At 41.2% G+C, this 12423-nt stretch overlaps 1 protein-coding gene across 2 annotated transcripts; it reads right to left on the bottom strand.

Annotated features, from left to right (window-relative positions):
* Nucleotides 1–1783: 1783 nt before the first annotated feature.
* cdk8 (cyclin-dependent kinase 8) lies at nucleotides 1784–11382 on the bottom strand. Of its 2 annotated transcripts, XR_005614226.1 has the most exons (14): nucleotides 10920–11382; nucleotides 9495–9570; nucleotides 8936–9046; nucleotides 8103–8243; nucleotides 7600–7657; nucleotides 7386–7517; nucleotides 7148–7291; nucleotides 6336–6405; nucleotides 6074–6146; nucleotides 4299–4396; nucleotides 4023–4101; nucleotides 3670–3828; nucleotides 2459–2848; nucleotides 1784–2275 (listed from the first exon to the last, which is right to left on the bottom strand). XR_005614226.1 is itself a non-coding variant. In XM_031740334.2 (13 exons), exons 1-13 carry the CDS (start codon nucleotides 11045–11047, stop codon nucleotides 2723–2725), a joined length of 1395 nt encoding a protein of 464 aa, XP_031596194.1. In that variant the 5' UTR covers nucleotides 11048–11382; the 3' UTR covers nucleotides 1784–2722. The 2 variants fall into 2 exon arrangements, 1 of the variants encoding a protein (XP_031596194.1); XM_031740334.2 differs by having other exon boundaries at nucleotides 1784–2848.
* Between the last annotated feature and the right edge of the window lie 1041 nt (nucleotides 11383–12423).

The following is a 12423-nucleotide window of genomic DNA, read 5'->3' on the forward strand; positions in this document are numbered from 1 at the left end:
CCATTACTTGTCAAAATTAGAGGTGCTGTAATTTATCTTCGTATCTCTCGGTGATGTGTAGACATGTAAATAAACTAAAATAACACCTACAAACTTAAAAACTTAAAAACAAAACAAAACGAGATACTGCATCCTTTTCGGGTTTAGTGAGATTCACAGATTGATGCTGAGGATGGAGAGTATTGTATAACAGAACAAAATAGCTAGGCCAGCATCCTGCAGGAAGCGGTTCAGTGAGGACTGGCTATACTTAGATCAGTACTTAGATCAGTGGTTCAGTCTCTCAGGTATGTTTGTGGACAAAAACAGCCATCAAAGCAAAAGAAAAACAAGGATGCAGAGAACTGTCTCTTTTCTGTAGACAGGATTTGGTGAACTAAAAAGGGGAGTTTCAGTATATAAACTGCACTTCTATTCCTGGATAAAGCTAAAGATAAATCTATTAAGCAGCTGCTACTTTGTAATAAACATATAATTTAGACAAATATGTGACCAAATATGGGAATTTATGCTAGTTCATATGGACCTCTGAGGCAAAAGAACTCTTATTTAATTTGAATGTTTAGTAACCGTGTGAAGCTATCATATCAACATGGACCACACAAGAAGAATTAAGATAGTTCTAAAGGTAAAAGTCAGTCCAACTCAGACAGACCTTAGTCACATGGCAAAGTGTCATTAATGAAGTGTCCTAAGAGTGTATATTATCATTTAAATCAAGGGTGTAAAACATTAGGCCCAGGGCCAAGGGATTGTGGTCCGTGAAGATTGTGGTCTGACCCACTTGAAGACTACAATCGTGGCTCAAGAGTTTGGAGTTCGCCTATCGGAAGGTTACCGGTTCGACTCGACAGCTTCACACAACCCGTTGCCTACTGGTGGTGACCGTGGCAGTGTCCGTGCCTCGCCTAGTCAGTGTGCAGGGTGGCTGTTTCCATCACCAGTGTGTGAATGTGTGCGTGAATGACTGGACTGCCCTTAGCCATAAAGGCCATATAAATACAGGCATTTACCATTCACAAAATGTGACCATGCATATGGGCATTTACAGCTTTTCCTATTGATTAAGACCACTGCCCATAGCCATGAATGAAAACTCTATTTTCTAAAAATGAAAACTCTATACTCTAAAATGATAATTACAGGAGCAACATGCAACAACGTGCAACATTTTCTTGAACATTACATGTTTATCGTGTTTCATTGGTGTCACACCACTTCACATCAAAGCATCAAACAATTTAACATGAATTTAGCTGCATATCTCTGATTTAAATATCAGAATTTTTGGGCCACAAAAATTGTAGTCTCTTTCTACATTTTGTACATTAAATTAAAAAAATTAATAATCTGAGAATTTAACAATGAAAACAGTGGTTAGTTGACGGCCTTTTTAAACATGATTCAGCTATATCTCTACTATATTAACCCATTACTGAGCAAGATTTCATATAGGCCTTATTAAATAAATAAAAAATTCAGGACTCATTTGAATTTCCTCTCACTGTGGTAATGTCAAGTTCACAAATTAACATCTGGGCGGTTAAGTTGATTTTTTTCTGTCCGTTTTCAAACAGCAGTACTTTGTGAATGCCTCGTGCTATCACGATGCATCAAATATCACAGCAAAGCTCGTCTTCTCTTCTTTCCCAAACTGAATTTTGTCTCAAGCACAAACGGTAACAAAGTTTGATCATTTAAATGTCAGATGTCAGTTGTTCCCAGAAAAAGAATAAATAGAATGAAAGATGTTACCTAAAATCACTTCACAAATAAGAGTGACAATGTTGATGTTTCCACTTTTATTGTCAGGATACTTGCTTCATGTAAAATATTTCAATACATTACAGTACAATGCATGTTCCGCCCGCCATCCTCCATGCGATTGGTTGGTTTTGTCATCATGTTGTAAGGCTTAATCACAGCACATGAGCAGTCAGCTAGCGCAAGCTGCTTTGCTGCTCTCGCCATGAAAACAGAACCATGAAAACAGATTAAATTAGAAACTACTAAAATCTTTTTTTTTTTTTTTTTTTTGTCCTCTCTGAACAAAAACCCTCAACGCCACGGCTGCGAGTGGCTCCACATCCTCCCAGCATGTTTCACAGCAGCTCAGTTCAATCCTCAGCTGAGGCCCTTATAGGGCCGCTTGCACAAAATAAACGGACAGACATACAGACAGGAGGACAGGGAATCTGTCAATGCTGGCAGTCACATAGCAGCTTTCAGTTTCATCCGAGCTTCGACAGGAAAAGGGTAAACCAGCCGGGGTAAGCTGTAGGTAAAGGAGACAGATTAAGAAGAAAGGGGGAGGATATGACGGAACAGATTAACATTTCCTTTAAACCACGCCATCTTCTCTTATATCCGAGTAACAGAAAAAGATTGGATTCAATCAAAATTTCCTTTTTTTTTTCTTTTTTTTTAAAAAAAACCTTCCTCCCACTTTGTTTCTCACCTATCACGTTTTCTCTATAACTGTGTTTCTAATACTGCGGTGTGTTATCTTTATCTGGAACAAAGTGAAGACCATTTCTTTCAGGCCTAACGCACTGCTGTAGAGATGGTGCCCTCTGTGAGGTGAAGTGGGGTGAGGCAGGGTGGGTTTTGTTGCCTTGGACGCCCCCCACATCCCTCGGTACATTCGTTCAGGTGGGCGTGGTGAGGGCTATGTGTGTACATGTGTCTATTAAAGTGTGTATGCGTGTGTGGGAGGGATGTTTCAGTAGCGGTGGGTCTGGTGGGAGTACTGGGGCGGCTGTTGGGAGGTAGAGGAATATCCCATGCTGCTCTGGGGCAGTGATGTGCTTGGTCCAGGGTTCTGGTAGGCAGCATGTGGATTGGAGCGCTACAGGAAGAAAACAACAAAGAAAGCAGTGACATATTCACAAAATCTGCTTTGTGTAATGGTTTAATTTGCATTTAAACTCAATGAACAACATACTCCAGTAAAATGATCACACTTTTAGTGTGGTGACATCTTAAATTCTGCATGCAAGAATAGCTGGATACATGGAAACTTCACTGTCATGTTAAGTAAAGCCACTTTTATTGTGCAAAAACACCATCACTCCACGCTTCCAGTCAGATTAGATGGATTTGTGTCTGAGCATGTGTGTCACATGTGAAACACAATGATCCAACATTCACATGGTATTCATTGCTGTTTCATGTGTGCAATCATCAAAAGTATCCAATATATATATATATATATATATATATATATATATGGTATATATATATATATATATATATATATATATATATATATATATATATATATATATATATATATATATATATACATATATATATATATATATATATATCAAGCACGAGAGGGTATTTAACATGTTGAGTTTTGCCACTGTGAAGAATATTAAAAGTATAAATCTTACAAGGTAGTATATAACCAATACTTATATCTCATGTAACATTCTTTTCAGAGTGGTTGCTATAATATTTTTGACCCTAGCCCACAACATTTTATGCTGTTGAGAGATTTCTAAACTTGTCTAGCCTGTGAATGGAGCGTTTCGTCTGCAAAACAAAGCTATCCTATTTCACTGTACATGTATTCTATTAAAGTTGCTCGCTGATTTAATACACAACAACATAGATGACAATCCAGAAACAGTGACAGTGAATATATGAGAAAGACGGATTTACCTGGTAGTCTGAGGTCATAATGAGGCCACCTGAGGTAGTGGTGGGCGGGACAACTCGCACTTTCTTTAGAGGCGGGCCCTGGGCGTGGCTGTTGTCTGGGTTGCCTGTGTGCCCCGCTCCATTTGTGTGGTTATTTCCCTGTTGCTGCTGCTGGTTTTTCTAAAGGGCACAAAAATATCGCTTAAATTACACCCTGGACTGTATGAAGTTTCACTACATGTTACTCAGCTTTATTGTGAATTTTCTATATTTCTCCTTTTACTTTTCTATATTACACCCATCTATATACCCATCAATTAATGTTTAATGACTTTAGAAATACAGCATGTGGCATATGGATATGTAATATTTACTTTGTCTGCCTTGTCCTCTGGCTCCTCCTCTGTCAGAAACTCCCTCTTGGGGTAGGGAATCTGGCAGCCTGCAAACACACTAGAGAAAAAAGGCAAAGAGGCTTGTCATCTTCAAACATTAATTCCCATGACTCTGAGCTAATTAGCTAAGAGACCTGCTCAAGACATCCGTAGATCATATGACTTAAGCTAAGGACGAACACAAGACAAAAAAAAACTATCTTGTGAGCTGAATGCAGGCTGTGTGTGTGTGGGAGTGTGTTTGGTGTAACTCACTCAGAGGTGGGTAAAGGCTCCTCTAAAAAGTAGGGGTCCTGCATGGCCTGCTCGGATGTGATTCTACGGATGGGGTCCATGGTCAATAGCTTTTGCAGCTGTAACATATAGTGCACCCAGAGTTAGTCTCAAATATGACACAAATAAATTCATACAATGAAAATGCACACTTTGTTTGTTAACTAACCACACTGGGCACTTTGCAAGTCAAACCCATTCAAATGGTTGATAGGAAAAACACAAAGTCAGTGCACATAGACATACAGTCCTGGTCACATGGATCTGCTGAAGCTCAAACTGAACATCAGATTGAAGAAGAAAAGCGGTTTAAGTGACTCTGGCTGGCTGTTAGTGCCTGGCAGGCTGATTTCAGTGTTTATGAAAATGCTTATCTACTGAAAAATAATCTGTAGAGTTTACAGAGATAGTCATATTCCATAACGAGTGAATCTCTGGGGCAAAAAAAAAAAAAAAATGATGGCAGTCACTTGTCACCACAAGGTGTCCAGTAGAGCATTGCCAAATTTGCAACATGTCACAGCAAGAGAAGACCACACTGAAAGGCACTACAGTGAGTTTTGAACAGTAAATTAAGGCCAGTGAAGACAGGCTCGCCAAAACTGCCCAGTGGAGGTTCGGAAAAACAATTCCTAATCTGATGAGTATATTGATCCATCCAGCATTCCTATCCCCAGCTTCTTTCACACAGTATTTTCCTGGCAGGGCTGTGCCTGTATTTCACTGTTCTGTGCAAAAGGTCAGCAACCGAATGAGGGGGCCGCATCGTTGTTCCTTTAAGACGGCAGTTGAGACCCGATTCCAATACATCTCCTATGCCCTCCCACTCTGTGACGAGTGTCACATCTGCAGCTGCCGAAGGGTCTCATGATTAAGGGGTAGGGTGGAAATGCCGTGCAAGCTCTTTGCAGCTTGTAATCAGCATCCTTGGTGATTTACACTGCAATCAGACATTATGTCCGTAACTTAGTGGAGGCGCACCTCAGTTTGTTTCGGCTTCATTCACGTTTTTATGACAACAGTTCTATAATTCCTCCACTTTAACCTTCTGTATTCTTCTCTCTTGTTCTTTATTAGCATTTGTACCAATAAAAATAAAAGTAGTAAAATTTAGCAGCTCTATCCGCTACTCTTACTGCAACAGTCCTGAAATAATCCCACATAAGTCATCCATATCCGATATTACAGATAAGTACATATTGGGCTGCACCTAAGGCTACTTAGATTTTGGATTGGCACATAATGTGGCCAAGCCGCCATACAAACAAGCAAACAGAGTGAAAGTGCAACTAACTGTTGGGTCTGCTGTCAGCGAGCACACACACTGGAGTGTTTTCTCAGTGTAGAAGGAAATAACTATTCAGGCTGCTGCTGGTGCACCAGTGTTTGGGGGGCGGGTTCACACGCTTTATTCATTTAAATGTCACCCTTTTATGACAACAGTGTACCGTCTTCTCAAGGCTACTTTCAGCACAATAACACATCGTGTCCCAAATCTCATATCATCTCATATTTTCTTGCCTCCAGTCAACAGCTATCAATGCAATAAAGCACCTCTGGGAGGGAGAAAATCACATCATTGAGATCCTACCCACAACTGCATGATGCTAACATGTAAATATGTTCCCAGCATCTAAAGAATAAAGGAAGGTCTACAAGCAAAAGTAATGCCAGTTATAAGCCACAAAATGGCAGATGACTGTAAACTCTTGCATGTAATTATCCTACTTCTCCTATACTGACACATTTTAACTTACCAAGTGGAATGCTTTGCTGTCTGGTTTAACTTTATGTTTTTCCATGTACTTTATAAGGCTGCAGTTTGTGTATCTGTGGGAGAAAATTATATTAATGGCATGCCTTCAGTGGATTTATCCTGCATAACAATTATTAAATGAGTAAAAATCACACAAAGCACCCAAGAATGTCTTAACCAGCAGACCTGCTTTGCTCTGATCTTTCAAAAAAAGAAAAAGAAAAGAAAAAAAAAAATAGGGCAGTGTTGCTCTGCAGACTCACGTGTTCCTCCTAAAGTCTTTCATCAGCGTGGAGTGTTCTGGCATCTTTTTGATGTCCTCCCAGTCTTTATCTGTCAAATGAGGAAAACACAAGATTACAGCGTGTCACACCCTCTCACGAAGGACAGATTATGTACGTTGCAGGGTCTGCATTATGTTTTTATTTTAAGCAAAAACACTCATAATTTTCACACAACACCCCATTGTTTATACAGTGCATAATGAATCTGCATTCTGGCAAACATGATAAGATCTATTTCCTACAAAACTGACATGAACTTGCTTATCTGCAAGCTGGTAAGCATTCACATCCATCATCTCTAACCTTTCAGCATAACCCCATAAATATACTTGCCAAACATGGCAACGAGACTGTAAGATTTCCCCCCATTTTCTGCAGAATCTAAACAAAGTCCATCAAATACAGTGGTGAATTATACAGCTAGAGCAGGAGTGATAGTAGAAGGAATAAGAGCAGGAGCAGCTTAAGTGAGCTGGAAAAAATAGGCCCAAATGTAGCCCTAGAAGTACAAGTTTCTGTGTTTGTGACTTGGCTTCATCTAACATGTCAGAGGATTGATGTGCAGTGCACTTAGACCACTCTACTGCCTTTAAAAGAGAGAAGCCTGAAAAAGACCGAGGAAATAATCTGCCTCCGCCAGGAATAGAAAAGGCTTTTCTTTCCACACAATTTCTCCACTGAATATGCAACACACTTCGTATAATAGCAGGTTAACTCCATTAATAGAAATACTGTGGAAAATCCAGTAAATCACTTCAAGCATGTTTTAAATCGGGTCAGTCAAGTCTCACCGGCAGGGAAGCCCATGACATTAAAGATGCGGTCCAGCTGGTCATGATGGTAAGGGTTACTGGTCTTGATATCCTCCTGGCGACAGTGGAATATGGGCTCAGACGTCAGCAGCTCCGCAAAAATGCAGCCAATCGCCCAGATGTCTGTAAGCACGCACTAATTTCAGCTCAACTGGTTGCACATGTACACACAAGGAGGACGACAGACAGAAAGACAGATGGTACGGCACAATCTCACCGATGGCTTTGGTGTAGTGCCGAGCTCCCAGGAGCAGTTCAGGTGCTCTGTACCAGAAGGTGACCACCACAGGGTCGAGATCGGCTAAAGGCTTCAGCGGTGAATTGAAGAGACGAGCAAACCCCATGTCCGCTGCACAATGGGTATGTGTGTCAATGAACGAACAGATAAACTAAGCAGCAAATAAGTTTTAAAAACGAAACATTATACATACCAATCTTTACTCTACCCCTCTCTGGCCCTTCCCCCATCACTAAAATGTTCGCTGGTTTCTGATGGAGACAAAGACACACAAACACAGATGAAAATGTTTCCACACTCCAGACATCTGACAGGAAAACTTCCCAGTAATTAATTCAGCTTTGTTTGGCCCAGTTTCTGAACTATAGCCCTGCATGTGTAACGCAATCAAAACTCTTTCTTGCTGCCCTCTAGTGGACAAATAACTCCAATTTCCCCAACAGGAGAGAGAAAGTCTACTACATTTCTATCTCACTTACGGCAGAAAACTGACATCCTGTTCATGTGTTAACAAGTTAGTTACTCTCCAAACAAGTTAAGAACACTGTTCATTTACATAGTCAACTGAACACATACAGACTGACACATGCACTCCACATATTCTCAGCCCAATAGCAATCTTTCTGTCTCTCATTAACTGTTTAACCTCATTTTCCCTTGTAGCCAAACACCCTCCTCTCCCCCCAATTCTCTTACAAGATCTCTATGAAGGACCCAGTTAGCGTGAAGGTAATGGATGCCATCCAGAATCTGATAGAGCAGAGACTTCACCATTCCTCTAGGCAACTGAAGCGGCTTCTTGTTGGCCTTAGATGCTCTGTGGAACTTAATAATGTGCTATGGAAAGAAAGGGTAAACAGTGAGCAGGGTTTGCACGTACAGACTGACTGAAATGCATGTTCTTTTGCTACATATGATCACAAAAATGTAAGTGTGCTGCAGGCGAGTTGAGAGAGCCTAATGTTTGTGACATGTGTTTCCACTTCCTTGGGAGGGGAATGCAATTGTTGGAGCTCTGTGGCAGAAAACGGCATCTAACTCAGTTCTGATTCTCTGCCAGCTGTTTCTGTCAACGGTAATGCAGCAGAGGTTTAACTGCTCAACATGGAATACTTCTTGGTGGATGTGTGTGCTTTAATGAGACTTACCAATGCATAATTAGCACTATTTCAAGTCTCATTCCTTATTACTGCTTGAAAGCGAATGTGAATGCATCGGCATTAAAAGGGATTTGGCATTTTTTAAAAGAAAGGACATGCAAAACCCCCCCAAAAAACTGCTATCAAATTGCATGGACATTTATGACCTAATTATGAAGAGAGGCCTATTTAAGTCATGTCTTTGTGCTCATAAAAATAGGTGGAAATCTGCAACCCATGCATGCATATGAATATAAACTAATAAAGAAATGCTTAAAACAAACAATTTTAAAAAAACCCCAACATGCATTACCCTCATAATATGTATGATAAGTCATGTCATGCAGGTCAAGTGTGTGTGTATGTGTGTGTTGTGTGTTTGCATTTTACCCAGAGATCATGTTCAGCATAGTCAAAGAGCAGCCATACTTTACGGTCAGCATGTGACAGGAAAACCTTCTGCAGTGAGATGACATTGGGGTGCTTCAGCTCCCGCAGCAGCTGCAACATACAAACCCACTCAGAAGGCCAACCACACAATCTCATTACAGACATCATGAATGAAAATGACGTAACGAAAGAGAAACTTTGCACTTATTTTTGCGACTGTACTGATTACCAGAATTTATACTTAAACAGGGGGGTGGACACGATATCATCTCCTCAACTGAACACTTTTAATCTTTGGCAGTAAGATGTTTTAAAGAAAACCGCTTGTGAGGCAATACGTCATATCACTAATTCTGTGTCTACTCTCTATATGCACTGCATTAACATCTGCTTCCTGACTTTTCAATTTTACGATTGCTTGTATTTCACATTTTTCATTTTCTTGACAAAAACTAGCGTGTGAAGGTCATTCAGATGTTACATAAAGCACCTGGAATGGCACGAAGGTGTTTAATCACAGACCAAACAAAAGGAACAGAGTAAGCCAAGCAGCTCTTACTGCAATCTCTCTGCAGGCTGACATGGAGATGCCAGTGCCTTCAATCTGCTTGAGGGCGTAGTCCTTATCATCCTTCCTACACACACACACACACACACACACACACACACACACACACACACACACACACACACACAGAAAGGTAGAGCAACATCAACACCAGACCAGCCCAGACCAGTCCAGACTGAGGGCCCCCTGAGAGCCGTTTGCACAGCAACATAAAGGGGGGCACTTGGCAGCTGCCAGTGGGACTCTGAGAAGAGGCCGAGTTGCATTACCTCCAAATTTGTGTAATCAAGCTCACCTCTGAGGGTCAAAACAATAGAGAGGGAAAGGAAACAGGGCCTGTCTGGCAGCTGGCAAGGGACAAACAGAGCACTGGCACTGGCGCTTACTTGAACGAATTGGTTACAACCCCTCCCTCTGCCGGGCCTAAATCATCTCATAAACCCAAGCTTTGTGCCTCCTCAGGCCTCGTCCAAAAGCAGCAGCGCAACTCTGCTAAAAAGTCTCATAAAAAAAAGCAGGCTCCTAAAGCGAAATACAGACATCTTTAAACACTTTAGGACTCTTTTGTGTGGTTCCTGCTGCCAGTATGTCCGGGCAGTAATAACGGGACTAGTAGCTTAAACCGTCTTGAGCTCTCCCCCAGCTCTGGTCCAGACACAGTTAAGGCTGTTACAAGGCTCACATTAGAAACAGCAGGAAAGTTTTAGGAAGAAAGGTGGGTGGTGCCCTGGCATCCTGAGGGATTAGCACACTAACCATGCACCACATAAGTCTACAGTTTGGGTTCAGCTATTTCCCTTACTTTACTTCATGCAAAGGCTAAAAGCATTAAAAAAATAATGATAAAATTGGGTAAAAAAAAAGAAAAAAAAAAGACTTAAGAGTGCAAAAACTGGGCATAACTAAAGATTATTTTTTGAATTTACACAAAATCTTGTAAAAGTCTCTTTGGTGTCATGTATAACAAAGACTTAAAAAGAAAGAAGAAGACATCAACAAGTGCTTCCACATGCACCTGCTGTATTACATTTACTACATCGCATGGGGGAGGGAATTAAAAAATACTTTAGCTTAAATAAATAAAAAATAGTACCTAGAGTTAGGCATATACGTGACAAAACAGATGCATGAAAAGGGAAAGCTCCAATCCCGGTGGTAAACCGTATGTCGGTGTTTTTTGTGCGCGACACAAAGCTTCATCAGCATCCCAACAGTGCGAGCTGAAACTGCTCACACTGCTCTCTTTTGTCTCTACACAAACCCACTGCAACACTCCCACATCTGCAAGTGGCCTTGAAAGGGGGAGGAAGAGGAGAGAGGTAACATTTATTTGGAAGATGAGAAGAGAGGCAGGAGGCGGGGGGGTAAGCTGGCTAGGGTTCACTGGCTAAAAGGCCTTGCTGCTCATCAACTCACCCATCTTTTCTCTTCGCCTTGTATACATGGCCGTAGGTGCCTCTACCCACTTTGCATCCTTCGTACTCAAACAGGTCCTCGACACGCTCTCTTTCGCCGGTCAGCTTCACTTTAAAATCATAGTCCATTTTTACCACCGTCTGGCCTGAATGTATCCGCTCCTTCCTTTTTTAAAGCGTCGCTTGGGAGGCAACTAGGCTCCTCCACCGAGCTCGGTTTGGTAATTCAGCTAGTTGCCTTCTCCAGCGTGGCTCTTTCCTTCCTCCAGCCCGGCTTTCACATCGAGTTCTTGTCTTAAATTTAAAGCTCCGGAGGAGATATGCGGCGCTCCGAGATGGTCCAGGTGGAAACGGAGCCCCAAATATATTCCTTTATCTTGTTGCTGCGTTTCTCTTCAGCCGGTATCTGCTCCGAAGGGACGCACTTCACTCGGTAACGACGGCGTATTCGCGCACGGCATTGTCGTAAAACGTCGTGAAGACAGCCCTGCAGCAGAGAAAGAGCCAAAGAAAAAATGGGTAGGCTGGCTACACCACGTGGAAATTCTCACTCTCACTCAAATATAGCTGAGATATGACTTGATTTCATCGTATCGTCTTTATGCTAAGGAGAAGCTAGCTTATTATTTTCCGTATTGTGGGTTATTACGTGGCTATAAGAGGGCTGTGCAAACAAATATCTGCACATTCTGTCCACCACAAAGAAAGCAGACATGCGTTTGATTTTAATTCAAGAGAATAAGTAAAGTATGGTTTAAATAGCACTATATTGTGAAAAGAAAAAGACTGTCCAAACAGATTAATGTTGAATGGGCAGGCACGGGATAAAGTAATGAAACGTATAAAAAAGGGAGACAAAAAACAATATACTTTTAAACTCTTTTTATCATCTTCTTTTTGCTGCTCCCTTTAGTGGTCACCACAGTGGATCATCTCCCTCCATCTCACCATATCTCTAGCATCCTCCTCTGTTACACCAACCCTCTGCATGTCCCCCTTCACTATGTCCATGAACCTCCTCTGTTGTCTTCCTCTTTTCCTCCCTGGCAGCTCCATCTTCAGTACCTTTGTTCAATATATCCACTATCCCTGCTCTGCACATGTTCAAACCATCTCAGCCTTGCCTCTCTAATTTTGTTTCAATCTGAGGTGTGCCTCTGATATGCTAATTTCTAATCCTGACCCTCCTGGTCCCACTCCCATTGGAAATCTAAGTGAATCAGTTTAAAGTATTTTAAAAGTGGAAAACTGCTATGATTGGTCCAAGAACCTATCCACTCATTACCATACCCTGGGATGTTGGAAGAGCTATTTTAGCTTCTGCAGCCAGCAACCTTTATAATTGCCAATAAAGAGTGGCAGTTATGACTGAGATACAATATATGATTAGCTGAATATTTAGAATATTTAAAATAATTTAAACAAAAGCATCAAGAACCCTAATGTGAAGCTTGTTCCCACCACTAAAAAAAAAAGTCAAAATTTCCGTGTTTTAATCTCAAAAT

This window comes from Oreochromis aureus, linkage group 9 (genome assembly GCF_013358895.1).
Source record: "Oreochromis aureus strain Israel breed Guangdong linkage group 9, ZZ_aureus, whole genome shotgun sequence".
NCBI lineage: Eukaryota > Metazoa > Chordata > Actinopteri > Cichliformes > Cichlidae > Oreochromis > Oreochromis aureus.

What these genes read in the sequence shown, in the direction of transcription:
- cdk8 (XM_031740334.2), bottom strand. Translation starts at nt 11,047, where the DNA reads ATGGACTATGATTTTAAAGTGAAGCTGACCGGCGAAAGAGAGCGTGTC. An exon ending in GGGTCCTTCATAGAGATCTT is followed by an intron (nt 7,658 to 8,102) that starts GTAAGAGAATTG and finishes TGTCTCCATCAG; the next exon opens with AAACCAGCGAACATTTTAGT. An exon ending in TGTCATGGGCTTCCCTGCCG is followed by an intron (nt 6,406 to 7,147) that starts GTGAGACTTGAC and finishes CTCATTTGACAG; the next exon opens with ATAAAGACTGGGAGGACATC.